Genomic DNA, 19819 nt, shown 5'->3' on the forward strand with positions numbered 1-19819 from the left:
ACCTGGATCTCCGCTCTCAGGCAGGCACTCTCCTTCACTAACCGTCAATTGCTCTCCAAGGAAAAGAACAGCACATTCACAAATGCAGGTGGTTGCATTAAGAATGCTTTATTTACATTAAAATATGAAGAACATTTCCAATAAAACAGGAAAAATTTATATTGTATCTACAAAAGTTCTACAATATATGCTGTACTTTAAGTATGCCAAAAAATCTGAGGAATGTCATGATCAACCCTGTGTAGTCTGAGGCACTGGCCCCGAAGATGCTGGTGTTTAAATTGGGCAGTCATAGACATGAATTTCTTGGTCATCTCCAACAGATACAATTTTTGATCCATTTCCATTATATTTTACTCCCCAAACCTGCAAATTAAAGAAATAAAGCCATAAAGCCTTATAATTCCTGTATTTTTTGGTAAGGAATGCTTAAGTCTGAATCTAGACTAGCCCAAGGTCCACAAGGATGGAGCCTAATCTCTAACTGGACCACTTCCTCTGGCTATGGAATAGTACTTCTCCTCTCTAAGATAACAACAATCAACTACCCTTTCAAAGATTCAGATCCAGGGATACTGCCATGAAGTGGATTCCTGCCTGGGCCAGCACTATGCTTCCAGGAGGAGCCTGTAGGGAAAACTGCAATACAAACCACTCACGCCTACCCCCAACAAGGTCAATATTTACCCTTTCCCAAAAGCCAAGAGCTCCTGAGCACCACTCATTTCCTTGCCTGTGCACTGAACTGGATACAGCCAAATTTCTCTCTCAGAATGAACGTGGCTGAGTTAACTGTGTAATTACTAGGAATTATCACTGTCAGGCCATGCCCTTGCCTTGAGATTGGAGGCTAACCTTGGTTTCAGGCCATATGAGGGCTTCACTTCCATTCCAAACATCTTTCTCTGAAGCACCACCACAACAACCCCACAAAATAAGCAATACAGCTAGGACCGACTAAGAAAAAGGCTTAAAGTCAGTGGTGGATCACCAAGACTCAACTCGTCAGTTTCACTACAATAATTTAACAAACACAAAGCAGTATAAATAGTAATTACGCTGGTTAAGCATAAGATACACCCAGAGGCGTGTAAGATATGTAAAAGCATTCAAATTAATCATCTGCTGATTTTTTTCTTGTTGATGTTCCTCCAGACCAATGGCTCTCAGCCTTCCTAGTGCTGTGTTTGACCCTTTAATACAGTTCCTCATGTTGTGGTATCCCCAACCATAAACTTAGTTTAGTTGCTACTTCATAACTGTTACTGTGTTAACATAAGTGTTACTGCTATGGAAATATCTGATATGTGACCTCTGCGAAGGGTTTGACTTCTAGGTTGAGAACCATGGCTCTGGCTCTCGACCCTTTGCTACCTGTAGTGGCTGGAATCAGCAGTGGTGGCAACATGCAGGAGAGGCTGAAACATAGTCTCAGCAGGGCCAGGGGTTCACACCTGCAATCCCAGACAAAGGCAGGCGGACTACACTAAGTTCAAGATCAGTCTGGGCTACAGTGCAAGACTCTGTTTTTAAAATCTCCTTCCCTTGGTCAAGAAAGGCCCATGAGGCACCAGGTGGGTCAGAATCCATTTTCTTCAGTATGGAAGGTTGACGCTGGGACCTGACACATGCCAGTTAAATAAATGCCAGTGTAGATCCTCCAGCCTCTGCCTCCAAGTCGGACTGCAGCATGTACCACTGCCCTCAGCGAACAAGTGCCATGTTAAGATCTCCCAGGAGACTCAAACAGTAAGGACCAAGAAGAATCCTACAAAGATGTTACCATTTCCTTTGCCTTACAAAGATGGAAACTAGGCTTAGCACTATTATTACAAGGGAACAACCTGTAACATTCTCTGACCTATATGTTAAATCATCTCCCTGGGTAACTCCAGAAGTGTAAATGATGATTACGTTAAGCAGTGGAACTACCCAAAGAAGAAGGCCTTCTACAAGTACCCAGAAAAGGATCCCAGGCATAGGTGTGTGACTTCAAAGGAGGAGTGTGGCTAAGTCATGTGTTTTGGCATGTGTAGGGGCTTGCCTCATATCTGTCACTCTTAACTCCAACACAAAGACTACAAAGGAAGCCGAAGTGGAAGGGCTTCAAATGCTACTATTCCATACCTGGTCCTGGTGATCAAAGAAGGTGTGAATACAGGTCCTCGTTCCAACATCCCAAACCTTCACACTTTTGTCAGATGAACTGTTCCAAAAGCAAACGTTAGGATGAGAACTCTGAGTTATCCTTCACTCCTCTGCAGACTTATACACTTCTGCTTTTAGAGGGTCCCTTGTTGCTACAGAGCTGGGGTACAGGTGTCACCAGATGACTATCTCCTCACTGGGCAGCCAAGATTCTCCTGCCAAGTACTGTCATCAGGAGCCTTAAGCCTATCTACCCATTCCTGGATGAGAGGGAGGTCTGTAGAAATGTCAAAAGTGCTTAGAACCATTGAGCAATGCTCATCAGCTCCAGTCCACGTTTCTCAGTCACCTTGGCCTCCAGGGGCCTGAACGTCACTAGCATCTGTAAACACACAGACCTGCAGGTTCTAAGTTCCTTTTGGAACATGGAGATATGTCAGTTATACTAAGTGGAAAAGACTTCTAAGAAAAAAATCTAAGATTTCAGTAGTTTACTTAAATCAAAAACAACAAAACCCTTTAAAAGCTAGAGTAAATAAAGGCAATTTGAATTTTGGGGTGGGGAGATGAAAAGATCTCACTACATAATTCTAGCTGGCTCTGAACTCACTATGTAGATTAGTCTGCTTTTTAATTTAGAAGTCTACCTGCCTCTACCTCTCCAAGGTTGGGATTAAGGGATTATACCATCATGCCTAGCCTGGGAAGCTTGTACTTTATTAATTTAAAGAAGGTTCTAACTCTACTTATGCATATGAGTGTTTTGTCTGAAAGTATTCCAGTAGACCAGAACATGGGATCCCCTGGGAGTAGTTTCACATGGTTGTGAGCCGCCATGTGGGTGCTGGAAATAGAAGAGCTGCCAGGTATCTTTAACTGCTGGGCCATCTCTCTAGCCTCAGAATTTTAAAAAGTCTGTATGTAATGTAGTCTTTCAATTTTAAAGCACATTCCCAGAATACTGCTCCCCTTGCCAAGCGGTTTAGAAATTTTAGACTCCTACATACCTGGAGACAAAGTGAGTGTCATCAGGACAGAACGCAACATTCAACACCCAGGATGCATGGCCACTCAGCGTGCCGGCCAAATTGGCATGTTGTCTGAAAGAAGACATTTTCAAACAATGGAGATGCTACTTTGGGGAACTCTAATTGATGAATTGGTTGGTGAACTAATAATATAACTAATTAGTTCTAACTAATAATATAGCTAATAATATCAGAATGACCATATGTTAAAAATTCCATTTTTAGTGAAGCAGCATCAAACACCAGAGACAAATTTTTAGAGCAGCATTAAGTTAAAAATATCAAGAGCTTGGAGGCCAGAGAGATGGCTCAGGCAACTCCAAGATGAGGACACACAGCAGCAGGGGTGAGCAGGCCAGCCAGACCCTCCTGCAACAGGCCCTTCCCATGGTGGCAGGAAAGCAGCAGGATGTACATGTGGCTCAAAGAGATCATCTACAATCTAGTCAAGACCAAAGGAGGCAACTGCACCGGTGTGGTGGTGCACGCCTCTAATCCCAGCATTTGGGAGGCAGAAACAGGTAGATCTCTGTGAGTTTGAGGCCAGCCTGGTCTACATATTGAGTTCCAGGCCAGAGAGGGAGGACTATTTAGTAAGATCCTGTCAAAACCAAAAATAAAACAAAACCCCGAAGGAGCTACAAAAAGTACCCAAGGAGCTGAAGGGGTTTGCAGCCCCATAGGAGGAATAACAAAATGAACCAACCAGTACCCCTAGAGCTCCCTGGAACTAAACCACCAACCAAAGAAAACAAACACATGGTGGGACTCATGGCTCTAGCTGCATATGTAGCAGAGGATGTCCTAGTCGGTCATCAATGGGAGGAGAGGGCCTTGGTCCTGTGAAGGTTCTATGCCCCAGTATAGGGGAATGCCAGGGCCAGGAAGTGGGAGTGAGTGGGTTGGGAAGCAGATGAGGGGTGGGGGTGGGGTGGGGAATAGGGGATTTTTGGAGGGGAAACTAGGAAAGGGGATAACATTTGAAATGTAAATATCACAAAATAAACAAACAAGAGTGGAGAGATAAAAGGGAGGCACTCTCCCTAAGATGGTTATAATTTGTGCTGTAAATACAAGATCAAACAAATTCTTTGATTAAAATGATTACCTTTCAAAAAAACAAAACAAAACAAAAAAACCCAGAACCCCATCAAAAACAAAAAATACCTTAAAAAGCCAAAAACCCATGTTAGGCCTAATTCCTGCAACTGGTTTCATGTTTCCTTTATTTTGAAAAAGATTTTTATTTTACATATGTGCTCCATGTATATAGAGGTGCCTCTGGAGTCCAAAAGATGACATTTCCCTGGAGCTGGAGTTACAGGCAGTTGTGAGCCACCACGTGGGCTGCTGAGAACTAAACTCTGAGCTATGTGCTCGTAACTGCTGGACCATATTTCCTGGGAAACCAAATACCTATGAGAAAAGCAGTGCCCTGGGCCTGAGGTCAGCAGTTTTGCCCCTAGAAACAAGCCTCAGTTAGGGACAGCGGAGGCAGCCCTTGCAGGACAGGAGGCTGTAGACCCACTAGGGTAAGCAATCCTGAGGCTCATTATTTTTAGAGCAATCACCTCTGTTCAAGGTCCTCTTCAGCAAAATGGAGGCACTAAGCCATGCTGCCTCGACAGCTCTTGAGAGGTCAATAAAAGAGCAGCAATGCCAGATAACAAAGGCCTGCCACAAACTGCCACATTTAAGTTGGCCCTGTCACTAACAAGCGCATGCTACTTGTAGAATCTCTTCTCTAGGTCTCAGCACTAATGTCAAAAGCAGCATGCCCCTCTGATCAGAGTTACAACTCTCAAACAGCTCACAGAGACCGTAAAGGAACAGGGACACATACAGTCAAGGACAAAGATCATGTTGGAGTGAAAAATGTGTGCAACAGAGTAGAAAAGAATTGGGGAGTAAAGAACCAGAGGCTCACTTAGCAGGGAGACTCATGAAACCCGGGACAATGCACGGTATTTACTGCAATAGCAGTGGGATGAAGATGTGGGAGGGACTCAACAGAAGGAGAGCAGTGCAGGCCCTCAGTGGTGGAGATGGGGGACATGTCACCCGATCATTCCTACACCGTCATGCAGAACATATTTCGAAAGGCTCCCCACCCAGAGCTATGAGGCAGCTTACCAACCAAGGGTTCCCTGACCAGACGCTAGCCTGGGTAACAGCAGGGCCCTGGCGCTCTAAGTTCTCACTGTCCCTCCAGGCCAGCTACAGCCCAGAGCTCCATTTCCCAGGTGCCCACATCTACCCAAAAGAACTGTATACCAGTGAGCCGAAACGTCTGGCTGCCTGACAAAGAACAGCAGTATCTAATCCTACTAGGACCACACAGATGCACATTTACTCTGTAGAGACCTCAGGTACACTCTCTAAGCTCCAGCAGGAGGGGCTGGCTGAGGAGGAATGACTGGGAAGCCCAAAACCTTAGAGCTGACTCATGGCCATGAACAGGTAGCAAATCCCTACAATGGCTCCTCACAGTAAGGGACAAGTTGCTACTGGTGCCGTGACCTTTACTCTGGAGAAGGTAACTCACACATCATAGATCTTGATGTAGCCATCATCTGAAGCCGTGACGAGGAGCTGGGAGTCAGGGGAAAAGGTCAAGGAGCGAATGGGCATCGCATGGCCTGGAAATCAGAAAAGCTGTTAACATGGCAGCTGCTGCATGAGCTTCCTGCTAACTGTGCCCTTTTAGTGACCAATAATCACTGCGCTGGAGTGGCCCTGACTAGACCCTTCCTCTCGTTACCACAGGATGATGGAGCAGTCTCTTCTTAGTTCCCTTCTCTAATTACCCATTGCTAAGATAAGAACCACCGGAGCTTGGAGAGGCAGCATGTACTGATCTCAGAGAACCCAAGTCCAGTTCCTAGCACCCAACAGCTAACAGCTCACGATCACCTGCAATTCTGAATCCAAGGGATTAAAAACTCTGGCCTCTGTAGGCAGACACACACAGAGTGTCTCTCTCTCTCTCTCTCCTCTCTCTCTCTCTCTCTCTCTCTCAAACATATATATAATTAAAAACCTTAAAATATACAAAAAAAAAATCTGCAATTCAGACTTTTTAAATCTGCAATTTAAAAAGCCTGGCCTCTGTAGGCAGGTGAATGGGAGCACGCACGCACACATACACAATTATAAACCTAAAATAAAAAAACTCAAGTATAAATATAGCCAAACATGGAAATACAGGCTGCTTCTGATTTATAAGGTTGGACAAATAATATGGTAATATGATATTTCGATCAAATCTCTTGTCCTTGGGTGAACGGTAAATTGAGAAGATAATTTGTGTACTTGGTTAGAATTCAAAATCATACATGAGAGTAGTGAGCTCTTGTTCTGTCCTCCCAAGGTCTCCAGTGTGGAGAGTAAGCACAAATATTCTCATCTGATATCAAATGAACACAAAAAAGGAGAAGCCTTCCAATCACAAAGCTCATGAAGAAGAGAAGAGGGAAGGAGGGAGGTCTCAAGGGAGCAAGGGAGGGAGGGAGAGAGAAATGGAGGGGGAAAGAGAGAGAGAGAGAGAGATCAGACACATATGTCAAAAGCAACGTACTTTACTAAAAAAGTATCTGACCTCATAAGAACTATTTGTCAGACCAACTCCATAGTTCTAAGTCCAACACATAGTGACACTTAAGTTTTCCAACAGAGATTGAAACAATTTAGACTTTAACATTTTAACAAAGAAGCACTCTTGCTGTGTGACCAGATAATCCATGCAGTGAGCACACATAGGATGAGGAGCTATGCATACCTTCCAGCGTATGCAAAAGCTTTCCAGTTGCAATGTCAAAAATATTGATGATTCCGTCTATGGCTCCACTGGCCAGGTATTTCCCATCAGGACTCTGTTAAGGAGAGATGGGTGCGTTGAGATGATACGGTTAATCTGTCTCTTCTGATGCAAGCCATCCTGCTGGCTTCAGGTCTAACTGTCGGCAAACACACCAATAGAGCAGGGCCTCATGAGCACAGCAGGATCTGTGCAGAGGGCTATAGCTATAAGACTCAACAGAGAAGTCTCCTTACATATGCAATACTAAGGATGAATTTTCCTCTAGTGTCCAAAGAATATTCTTTTTTTCCACTTTCTACACCAAAAATGTTCACTTTCCCCATGTGAGTTCCTGTGGCCAGATACTGGGAGTCAGGAGAAAATGCCAAAGTCCAGGCATCCACTAGAAAGGAAAACAAAAGGAAAGTACCCAGTGAGAACAGATTCGAGTTTAATACAAACTACAGTTTCATCAAACATAGTCTTTTAAATTAGAGAAACGGTGTCCTGATTCAGGACCAAATGGACAGTCTTAAACTTGGAGAAAACGTTTCCTGATTTGGGAAACTTCTTTACCAAGTTTAAATTTTGTGAGATTCTCACATCAAGTAAATAAATAAATAAATAAATAAATAAATAAGGGCTGAACAATGCCCAGAGCTAACAAGGACATGAGAAAGCAGAACCTTCATACTCTAGTGGCAATGTAAAATGGGACAGCCACTCTGAAAACCAGTTTGGCAGTTTCTTAGGTGAAAGCAAACACCGTGCTCAGCAGTCCACTCCTGGGACAGGAAGGCGAGCACACAAACTGAGGCTCGCACCTCCGCAGCAGCTTTACTCATAAGCAGCTCAAACTGGAAACAGTGCATGACTTCAACTGGTGAATGAGGGAGCTATGGTGTATCCTCATGAAAGAATATTACTATGAACAGAAAGGAACGACTCTGTGCAACAAAATGGAAGAAAACTCAAAAACACTTGAAAAACAATGGAGATGAGTAAGACACTAAACATCCACTTAGATGAAAATATTAAGGCAAAGAGCAGAGACAAAGATTGTGGCAGTATCTGTCAGAGGCTGACAGCAGGACAGGACCGATGTGTAAGTGGACATGAGGAAATTCCCTGGGCATGGAGCATTCATAAATGCACTACAGTGATAGCTGCCCAACTGTAGAAATGTATTCAATAAACTGTACACTTAAAATGGCGAATTTCAGAGTAATTACACAGGTGAAATTTTACCTCATGTAAGCTATAAATGAAAATTACCAAAAACAGTCTTAAAAGACTACAACAGAGCATACACTACAGACTCACAGGCAATGAAGAATCACTAAGAGTCAGTTGTGAAGTGATGCTATGGACTTCGGGTGACTCAGTTCAATGCATGTGGACTAAAACACCAGCTGCACGCATGCACATGGTCTCCATCTGCTGGGCTGCCAATGGTGCTTCCACATCTTTCTCAGCGACCTGGGGACCTGTCTCAGCTAACTGCCTAGCAGCTTTAGGAGCCAAGTCAGCAACCTATTTTTACAGCATGCCCGGCTACTTTCCAAAGTCTAGTCTTGAAGAGGAGATGCCCCGCACCAGCACAGAGAAGAACGGGACTCCTTCCTAGGTCACCTTCCTCATTCCTGGGGTGGGCTCAGTGATGCTGGCCATGGCTCTTCTGAGTCTTCTTACCTTATGAGATGGTGAAGGAGAGGCAGGCCTATGAGCCTGTGGCAGGGAGACAAAGGCCCAAGTACTCAGGAGCCACCGCCCATCCTTAGTACTTCACAATATTTCATGCGCATCTCACCTCGGTGCTATATTTAAACCTCATCACTTTACTTACTAAATGTTTGTTTCAAAAATAAAATTTACAACCATCAAGACCTGAAAATGTTTTATAATCAATCTTCATCTGCTTTTTTTTTTTTTTTTTTTTTTTTTGGTTTTTCGAGACAGGGTTTCTCTGTATAGCCCTGGCTATCCTGGAACTCACTCTGTAGATCAGGCTGGCCTCAAACTCAGAAATCTGCCTGCCTTTGCCTCCCGAGTGCTGGGAGTAAAGGCGTGCGCCACCACGTCCAGCTCTTCATCTGCTTTTAACATTGTTTTTTGTGGTGTGTGCACACACTTGTGTAAGTATGCATTTGGACGCCATAGCAGCATGTGATCACGCTACAGAATGTGTGCTGACAGGACAAGGTCAGGCATCAGTTGTCAACTTGCATCTGAGATAGGGTCACCTGCTCCCCACTGTGCATGTCAGGGGAGTCACCCATCTCCACCTCTCTCCTGCTTCCCTTGGGTTCTGGAGATCTCAAGTCAAGTCCTAATGCTTGTGTGCCAGTGTGCTTTTACTCCCTGAGCAACTAAATTCCCTAGGCTTCAATGGCTTTCTAATGTCTATAGAGTTAAATGAGAGGGCAGAGTTCGTCCTGTTCCCCTGTGTAGGAACAATCTCCGAGGCATGGGAGGCCTGAGAGACTCTGCAGTCAACAGTTCCGATGTCAACTGGACTGCATCTAAAGTCAACTAAAGCAAAAGTAGCTGAGCACTTCTGTGGAAATCGGATTTCACGAAGCAGAAGACCCACTCTAATGTGGTGGCACCTTCTGGTGGCAGTTCAGATGAAAGGGAACAGAGGAGGAAGCTTTGCTTTCTGCCAACGTGCCCTCACCCTCCATGATCTACCTTGCTTTGGCAGCATTCTTTCACAGAATAAGAACCTACTTCTTCAGGATGCACTGCAGACTGAGACCAGCCGCTTTTTAGGAATCCCCCAGGCCTTCAGGGCCAGGCTGGGACTGCTGAGCCTCCTGGACTGAGCAATTGCTGGATTCTCAGGTTCACTAATGTGAGAATGGGCCACCTGGACCAACCATGCAAGTCAATCTAGTAAATCTTCCCCCTTTAATATGTTATGTAATTATATGTATCGTATATTCTATCAGTTCTGTTCCTTAAAGAAGCCCAACACACCAGCTTCTGCCACCCCCTATCTATGTCAGGTCCAAAAAGGAGTATGTTATTTAAAATCCTATTAGATATTTACAGGGGAAAAGACCAACAGAAAACGTTTTATTTTTCAAAGCTTATGATTCTTGCAGGGTGGAACAAGCAGGGCAGAGTGAGTGGAGCCATAATTAGATCTGACTCCATCTTCTGGAGTGTCTGAAGACAGCTACAGTGTACTTACATAAAACAAATAAATCTTTAAAAATAAGTAAATAAAATGATTCTTCCAAGTTATTCTGACACAGCCTGTCTTTGCAAGCCAGGTCCTTTACTACCAGAGTCTCCAGTCACGAAGCAGAAGCCATGCTTCTCTCTCGGTGAAACTGCGCTGCACTCTAGGATTTAACCTTAATACCTGCAGGGTAAAATGTTTATTCCAAACCCTAAATTCCTCCTCCTTGCGGAGAGCTGCTTTTCTCTTCCTGTGGGCACTTTAGATGTGATGTGCAGGGACCTCTACACTGCCACCTCTGGTCTTCCTGTGCCAGCGGCTGGCCTGTGGTCACCAGACACAGTCCAGTGAGTGCCAATAACGGACTCATTCCTCCAGGTTTGCTTTTTCTATTTTCGGTTTCTTTGTCAAGATTAGGATTTTCTCTCTCCGCTCTTTCTGTTCCTTTTGTGGTGATACATTTTTTAAGGAAAGTCTGCTGTCCCTAGCTTCATTAAACCTAGACTCATCTAAGGTGCTCAGCTAATTTAGCTGTTGGCAACAAGGCTTGCTTCCGTTATCTAGTTTTGAACAGATTCCACCTCTATCCCCCCAAAGCACACCTAACCACTTTATTCTTTGCAATAACAGTTACGTTAACTCCAAGTGCCTGTAACCCTGGCACTTGGGAGGCTAAGAAGAAGCAGCAGCTATGAGTTTGAGGCTAACATGAGCTACACTCACTGTAAGATCATGTCTCAAAAAACTAAAACACCAAACCCAACCCCTAAAACATATCAAAAGCAACCCAGTAACCTTTACAACCCAACAGATGGAAAAGCAAGCTGGACAGGGAGAATCCTTTTACTTAGAACCAAAGCAGCACTCATTTCTTCATGCATGATGTATATAAAGCCACAACAAATACACAGTAACCAGTGTCTCTGTCCTGAGGGATGCAGGTACCCAAAATGAAAAAGCAGCAGCAGGACCAGAAAGACTGCTCAGCAGGCAAACACACATTTACACACAGGCACTCACACACAAAAATAAATAACATGTAATAAAAAAATTCTTTAAAAGCAGCAACAGATCCACTTCTCTCTTTCTAGATGCTCCTTATGTGCGGGTGCTAACGGGCTTTGCAGAATGGCTGCAGATCCCTGTTCTCCATGAATAATGCAAACAGAGAAGGGCGTAGGCACAGACAACCATCTGGGAAGTCACAAAATATCCCAGTGGCTTTTTCCAGATACACATTTCAGCCCCACACTCTTAACCGGTAATTCAGAGGTTTCAAACAGGAACTGGGTATGCACAGTCTCAACAAGACCTCTAGTAGTAAGCCAAGGACTACTGTTTCTAAAGAGAGGCTCTCAGTCCTAGACTACTCAGCCTCCTTACAAGCCCTAGAGCCTCCTCTACCCCCCTGTATATGTATACGTATATGTATATGTATGTATATATATGGCCGACAGTAGCTGTGAGCATAACTGGAGGGAAGCAAGTCTATTGGGGAATCAGCTCCGTCGAGTACCTGAGCAGCTCTTCTGTAATCACCACAAGGAGTGTGCAGAGTGATGTCAAGCTCTCTGCATCTCTGGAGATCACTGCCCACTGAAGCAGAACAGGCTTTGCTAGTGAGGACCACTTAGGCATTTTAAGTAAACAGGAGGCTAAAAGGAATCCTGGAATGTTATACTGTTTGTTCTACACCAATCTAGTCCAGTAAAATTGTCCCTTACCATCTCAGATAATGTCCAATGAGGCTGAGGAGCAAGAGCACTGTTCTACAGTATTTTAAAAAAGATCCACAAACTTGCTCCTTTCTCTCTCTGTGCCGCACACTAGAACCCAGGCACTTGGACCACAATTAATAAAGATAACCACTATTCAGACTGGAGCCTTCTGGAAAGCAGTGAAGGCTTCTCCTCAGAATGTGTCAGGTAGAGACCCACGAGCATAGCCAGCACAGCTCCACAAGACCAAACCCTCAATTCTCAAATCCAAAAAACTGGTTTTGTTTGGCTTTCCCATAAGTACAGCACTACAATCCATTTGGCAGCCAAACCTAGCCTGAAATTATGTAAGGTTGTCTTTAGTGTATGCTCATCACTCAGTCTAACTCCCTTGTGACCAAAGTGACATCTGGGTTGAATTAGAGTGCCTGCAGTTCTGAACTAGAAACACTCTATCCTTAACAGTCTGAAGGAAGACTCTGGACTCCTAGCATCTCCCCTAAACGTAGAGTTCTTACCCGGTCCTGCATCTATAGACTTCATCTGTTTGCCATTTTCCAAGTCCCAGAGGCGAATATGAGCGTCTAGAGAGCTGGATGCAGCAATGGGAAGGGTGTGGCTGATGTCCACAGACACCACCCCAAGCTGATGTCCCTCCAGGCTCCACTGGAGCTCCAGCCTCTCATCGCGCCTACAATACGGACAGAAAAAATGGTTCTTTACACACAAGACACTGCACAGGCATCAAAACTTCTACATCCTTGGACATTACCAACAAATGGTCAATGACATGCAGGAATCTGAGAACTGAACACAGAATGTAGCCAGAGTTAACTCTGGGGCTCTCTATCACATAGAGCTTTAATTCCACATATCAGGAAACCAAACAAGAAAGAAAGAAAGAAAGAAAGAAAGAAAGAAAGAAAGAAAGAAAGAAAGAAAGAAAGAAAGAAAGAAAGAAAGGAAGAAAGGAAGAAAGAAAGAAAGAAAGAAAGCTGTTGTTTTAAAGCTACTATGCTGTTACTGCTTTCTTGATCAAAAAAACAAAAAACAAAAAACAAAAAAAAACCAATGCTTTACTTATAGCACCTGAGAGGCCAGAAGCAAAACCCTTGGCCCTAATTTCCATGGTTTTGAAAGGGGAGAGGTGCTCACCATTTCCAGACCTTCACCAGGTCATCCAGGGATCCTGTGACCACTGTTTCAATGTTTTCCTTTTTGTTTGTCTCCCAGGCAACTGACCATATGGCATCATCATGGGCTAGAATGGAAAAAGCTTCATTTAAAGTTTCTATGCATACAATTCCCAAATTAAATGTAATAAGCACAGCTGAAATACAAGCTGACAACTCTGTCCACTTCTCTGCATCTCTCCACTGTACCACTGAACAATGGACCACTGGACTTGTAGGAATACACAGGAAAACCAGAGGTTCTTGTTTAGTGTTAGCCACATACCCTAAAACACAGTTTCCAAGAAGGGAAGCAGAATCAGAGTAAGACAAGTCTTCAGACTCCAAACACAGTGACTAATCCAATAATCTGCCATCCATTCGACAATCAGACTACAGCAGTCATCAGTTGACCAAAGTGACAATGAGTGAGGAATCGCCCCTTCCCAAGGACCTCAACTTAACTGGAGCTAAGACCTCAGAGGTCTTTGGAAACCAGGATACAGTTCTATAAACAGTACTGGTCTAAAAATGTATGAGGTATATTTTACTATGAATGTCTTTATTATGCTTAAGACTGCTTATTACATTAATCCTTCCCTGTTGTCTTAATCACAGTTCCTTATGAAATAAGTCCTACTAATATCATATCTGTGGGTGGTGGCCTCCCTGTGTCTGTCACTGCAGCACTTAGGAAATAGAGGCAAGAGTATCAAAAGCCTAAGGCAGCAAGGTCAGGGCAAGACCAAGTTACAACCGGAATCCTTTTCCAAAAAACCAAGAGCTGAGGTGGAGTACTTCCCTAGAATGGACAAGGCCCTGGACTTTACCACCAGTGTTGAACTTCCCTCCTCCCCGCAAAAGACCATTCTCATTATACAAGTAAGGCTCAGGGATGCCTTATTGTTCTCCAGAAGGCACAAAGCTAAGAAGGACAGAGGTAGGATTCAAACTCAAGTCCATATTTAGTCTAAGTTAGAGAGCTACACATTGTGTGAGCTACACTGTGGACTCTGCAGAGCTAGTGCGCATCTGTTAAACAGGCTAAGTATGCACAGAAGCTTCACCCAGGCCTGGTTACAACTCTCCAGAGCTACATTTCTAAAACACCAGGCTACACCACACCTTCCTTACATAGACCAGACCCAAGCCTGCTAAGCTTGGACCTGATGGTGTTAGCTTCATGCAGAGCTGCTGCCTGGCACACTCAACAGCTCACTAGTTAACTAGGGAGAATACTTGGGGCTTAAACTTCAGACTACCTAAGAGTCACTTATTTGGAGTGGAAGAGCTTTTATTGGGTACCTTACAAACTCCTGAGCCTGTGCTAGCCCATCTGCATTACAGAGAAGAAACTGGATGGAATACCTTGTCCATGCACAGATGCTGCTCCTCTGCAGGGCTGTCTCCTTAGGGAGTTGGTCCTTACAGTGGTCTCTGACCTATCCTGCTGCTATTCCCATCACTGTCACTGTCACTGCCACAGCCACAGCCTTGCACCCAAGTGTCTCAACAGAATTCTCTCTGTTTCACCCTCTGCTTTTATAGAGAGACAAATGTCTTTTAAAAGAGTTGCCATACTTGCAAATGGAGGCTGCTGTGTAAAGACTCCACAGTGAACTCTAAGTTAGGACCAGGTTTAAACCCTTCTCCATAGCATACAGACATCAACAGCATTCTGAGCCTCAGAATATGGCCTCACACCCTGACATCAGGAAAGCTCAGCATTACATCTTCCTCAGGTGGAAGAGCTTTTTTTTTTAGATTTTATTTATTACATGTAAGTACACTGTAGCTGTCTCAGACACCCCAGAAGAGGGCATCATATGTCATTATGGATGGTTGCTGGGAATTGAACTCAAGACCTCTGGAAGAGTAGTCAGTGCTCTTAACCTCTAATCTCTCCAGCCCCGGAAGAGCTTTCTTTATCACAGAGTTCTCAGTTATGCCATCTGACTCCTACTTTTCTTTGTTTGTTTGTAAGTATGCATGCATATGTATGTATGTATGTGCATGTGTGTGTGTATGTATGTATGTGCGTGTATGTATGTATGTATATATGTATGTGTGTATGTGTGTATGTATGTATGTATGTATGTGTACTGGGATTGGCCCTGTGTATATGAGGCAAATGCTTTACCATCAAGTCATATCTCCAGCCTTTTCACTGTTTACATTAAGACTAGATTGGCCTTGAACTCACGACCTTACCTTACTTCCTATGCAGCTTGTATTACAGGCTTGCTCCACCAGACCCAAAATAGCTATTTACTTTTTCACTGAGTGTATTTGCTTTTGGCTGCCATGGCCAATGCAAAGTTAATGTATCTAGGATCTGTGTGTCAGGTTGGTGTGATAAAATCTTAAAGAAACCAGGAGGACACATTTTTTTCACAAAAGAATTTGCTTGAAGAGGTCGGCTGCTTACCTTGCTCTTGCTTGAAGAGAATACTGTACTACAAAAGAATAGAAGTCAGTCAGTGATAGATCTCAGTTATCTCGAACCCCCCACCCAAAGTGAGACAGTCACTACAGCAGCAGCCACTCCCCATGCCCCCTCCCTGACCATCCTACACATCCTTGGTACCTACTCATAACACCCTTGTATAGCTACACCAGAGAAAAACCAGTTCTTCATTCTGTTTTTGAGGTGAGGGGCTTTCTAGGTAGCTGGGGTTGGCTTCAAACTCTGCAGCCAATGCTTACACAAAACTTCCAGCTTCACTCCCCTAAGTGTTGCCCCCACAGGTGTGCCCCACCCTCACCAATCTAAGACCAGTTACACTTTCTTCACCTCAGACCTAGGAGGAAGCTGAGTCCTGTTTGAAACCTAATTTTTACAGTTGTATGAGACAACACAGTCCATACACGTACCTTTGTCTGTAATAGGTGCTTACTGACTGTCCTACCTCCTACTGACTTTACTTTTATCTATAAATTCTTTGAAACCTCCTCAGTCCCCCTCTAAACTGTGGCAACGGCATGAAGTAATCTTAGTGTGGTGCACTTTCAAATGCCACCTAACCCTGTGATGAGGAGGTACCCAAAGTCACCTAGGCATCTAGGAACGGGGCAAGAATTAAAAAATCGTTTCCCTAACCACACACTCAGGCAATCTATTAAGTCTGAATTTGCCAGTAACTAACTGAAGCTTTCCCTCTCACTGCAGACCTTACCTGGTTGGTCATTTCCTTAACCAAGGATGAAGCGCTACAGGCCAGACAGTTCTGTGGAAACAACACCAGGGTTTCCGTCAGTAAGATGATGTGATCAGCACAAGGAGGCTGCACAGGTTCCTCTGCACCATGGTGACACTGTTATGAGATTCTGATACCTCTCTATGGATCAGTCCCTGCAGGCCCCATCACAGTCCTATCATGTGGTGGTGTGTGATCTTTCTCCCAGGGGGTCAAGAAATACACACTGCCTCCATCCATGGATTATTTCCCCAAATCTGAAGAGGGTGACCAGTATGTGTTCCTTTCTCCTTCTAAGAGACAGAATTACAGGCCATCTTCATTTTAATTTTCTTCATCTTAGAAAGCAAACAAGGGAGTCCAAGACAGTAACATTCTTACATGCATGAACACACACAGCCGTCTCAACCAAAAACTGCCTTTGGAGACCTACAGATATGTAAATAAGGCTGCAAGGTAACAAACTGGTGGCGGTTTTCAAAGACTAAACTAACATATTTTATGAACAGGCTCAACATATTTTATGAACAGATTTAATTTCATTAAAGTTCTTAATTATATTAAGCTTTTTAAATTTTATTAACCTTAGATTTATTAAACATACACACATACATACGCCCATACATTGAGTTTATGGATATGTGTGCATTCGTGTATTCACCTGCACAAATTGTCAAGGGACAACTTGTGGAAATCAGTTCTTCCCCAGGTAGGTGTTAGGCGTGACAGTAAGTGCCTTTACGTGCCCAAAGCCTTGGTATTTTTTGCACACCACTTAGCTAACAGACTTGCAAAACTTAAAACCTTCTCTCTGGTTGTTTTCAAATACATAAAATACACAGCATTAGAAAGAAAACCTAGTATGTTCTCACTCTCTGTGGGAATTATGTTCTATAAAGTTACCACTAATGGGCAGTATCAGACCATTCCTCTGGAGACCCAGAGGTAGGCCACTGAAAGCCTCTGGGACACATTTTTGTCAAGTGCTCAATATGTAATCACATATTATGGTTTTGCTTTGTTTTGTTTGTATATGACTGTTTGAATGAACATACATTAGTAATTCACTAATACTGAACTCAACCTAAGCAGGGCTTATCTAAAATACTTATTTTTCTCTCTAAGACTCATTACAGCTTTCTTGCACTGGGTAAGAACATGGGCTAAGCCGGGCGTGGTGGCGCACTCCTTTAGTCCCAGCACTCGGGAGGCAGAGGCAGGCGGATTTCTGAGTTCGAGGCCAGCCTGGTCTACAAAGTGAGTTCCAGGACAGCCAGGGCTACACAGAGAAACCCTGTCTCGAAAAACCAAAAAAAAAAAAAAAAAAAAAAAGAACATGGGCTATCACTCCGGCACCATGCCAGAGGGCTGCCTTCACCACAGGCTCACTACCAAAACCAAACAAGCAACCAAAACACAAAAATGAGAAGGCATGGCACTAAACCCCAGAGAAAAGACACTTTCTCATAGAGTGAGAGCAGAAACAAGGCAGAGTGGGAACTCAGAACTGGGCATCACGTGACTCAAAGATTCAACACCCTGCACATCTTCTAAAATTATAAATAATTGAGTATTAAAATTCACAAACAGAATCTAGGCATAGGCTCTATGTGGAAAACAATCTTGTCAAAACATGAAAACCAAACTTATGAGAGCAAAACACACATGGCTCTTTATCATCACATTCTATAAGAATCAGCAAATCTAAAAGATGCCGCAACCTCAGGACATAAACAACATCCTGCCAGCAGTTCTGTAATCCTAATTGTTTGGAGGTACTAAGCCTGGCTTTCTGGCACGACCCTGCCTCAAAACAAACAACAATCCCATCACAACATTCTGATATGAAAACACCTGTGATCGCTAAAGCCGTTAACAAAGTCATATTTAATACTTGTTATGTGAGAATATAACATAATGGGAGAATATGCTAAATTTCAACTAGAAATTAACAAGTATAAGAGTGTGAATTGTCTTCTAATCCATGTTCACAGCCCCTCAGTTCCATCCTCAGCTTAACAGGCCGTACAGCTCAGACATCTGGGCTCATGCTACCTGCTTCAAGTATGCAAACCAAAGCCTAACAAACGTTTACCAAGAACAGAAACTCAGACAGACACATGATTCCTAAATAGTCCTGGCCTAAGAGTTCTTAATCAGGTGGGCTGATTTGTGACTGTTACTGATTTGTGACTCAAGAACAGGACCTTGCCCAGACTAGAAAGCTCTCCTGACAATTTGGCTCAAACAAGTTGAGACACAAACTGCATGAAGACCAGCCCTCTTGGTGATACTGCCTCCTCTCTGCCCATCTGAACCTCACACTTGGCAATAGAGAAATACGACAATTTTACAAGTAAGAAGGTTTATAGGGGGTCAACTTTTAAAAAGCTACCCTCAAAATAGGGTGTGCAGTTCCATCAGGCTGAACCTTTGAGGATGTATTGCATCAGATCCTATTTTAACTATTATATAGGTTAGCTCACTGAACGTTCCTTAACGCCGTTTAGTAGGCACTCTTACTAGCTCCGTTCTTCTGGCTAGAAGAGAGAGGCTTAGAGCAGCTGACGGAAGCATAGGTAAATACACAGTTCCTACTACTAAGACATGTCTCATGACAGGTAATTTCAGAACCAAGAGAATCCCAAGAGGCCTCTATGCCATCTCTCTCTTTAGGAAAATTTCCAGTTATTGGGGATGGATTTAATGGTCCTTCAGGCTTCCCAGAGACTAACCTATGCGACTATGAAAGTTTTTCAGGCACGTCTGTAACGCACTATACCATATGGTACTTGAAATAAAAGGAACTCACTCTCTGCTGCTTAGTGTTCAATGACATGAAGCTTGCTACCTAACAGCGTGGCTAACTACTAGAGGACTGGTATTAAGAGAGTCCTCTAAGGGGAAACTACACCCCTCCCCACCCCGCAAAGAAGCCAACCCTCATTTCCGGGATGCACAAAACATTATCTGGGAGCAAAATTAGTCTACCTATGGGCCTTCTGTCTGCCCTTGGGACTCGTGCCTCGCGGACTAGCCAGGTTAAATAGAGTCACGAAAGCCAACCTTGGACTCCTGGAGCCTCCGTGAACAAACCTGCTGTGGTGGCCTCCAACTCTCCCGGTTCAGTCGCCCTCCCGCCCTAGTAGGCAGCAGCACCAACGACCACCATTCCCCAACTCTGCCCAGCACACCAACTCACCACCGTACAGCCAGCCGCACAGCACGCCTGACGTCAGTGGAGCACGACCGTGGCGCTCGTGGATGAGCTAACGAAGGGGCGGGGCCTCTCCTGGGATGCGGGCGGGACCAGCAGAGCGACCCCCCCCGCCCCCCCCCCGCTGCTGCCTTGGCGCGCGGGGGTGGGGTGAGGGTGGAGCCAGGGAGAGTGGGCGGGGAGTACCTAGGGCAGCCTGCAGCTAACAGGCTTCAGAAAGCTTCTCTGATGACTTCCTGGGTTCGTTTTTTTCTTCTGGTTTTTTTTTCCCCCCCGCTTTTTCTTCGTCCTCTTTTTCTTGCCTTCTCCCTTCCAGCCCAGCCTCGCCTCCCATCTCCCACAGCAAAAAGTTC

The 19819-nt window shown here is 44.2% G+C and overlaps 1 protein-coding gene across 4 annotated transcripts; it reads right to left on the reverse strand.

Annotated features, from left to right (window-relative positions):
* Window positions 1-87: 87 nt before the first annotated feature.
* Skic8 (SKI8 subunit of superkiller complex) lies at window positions 88-19505 on the reverse strand. 4 transcript variants are annotated; one of them, XM_021171828.2, is made up of 11 exons: window positions 19452-19505; window positions 16229-16279; window positions 15481-15508; window positions 13036-13141; window positions 12399-12571; window positions 7230-7378; window positions 6955-7048; window positions 5722-5815; window positions 3156-3248; window positions 2128-2206; window positions 88-366 (listed from the first exon to the last, which is right to left on the reverse strand). In XM_021171828.2, exons 2-11 carry the CDS (start codon window positions 16238-16240, stop codon window positions 277-279), a joined length of 918 nt encoding a protein of 305 aa, XP_021027487.1. In that variant the 5' UTR covers window positions 16241-16279; window positions 19452-19505; the 3' UTR covers window positions 88-276. The 4 variants fall into 4 exon arrangements, with proteins under 4 accessions (XP_021027487.1, XP_021027489.1, XP_021027488.1 ...); XM_021171830.3 differs by having other exon boundaries at window positions 15481-15503; window positions 19452-19468; XM_021171829.3 differs by having other exon boundaries at window positions 19346-19464.
* Between the last annotated feature and the right edge of the window lie 314 nt (window positions 19506-19819).

This window comes from Mus caroli, unplaced genomic scaffold (assembly GCF_978045245.1).
Source record: "Mus caroli unplaced genomic scaffold, Mus_caroli_1 scaffold_11, whole genome shotgun sequence".
NCBI lineage: Eukaryota > Metazoa > Chordata > Mammalia > Rodentia > Muridae > Mus > Mus caroli.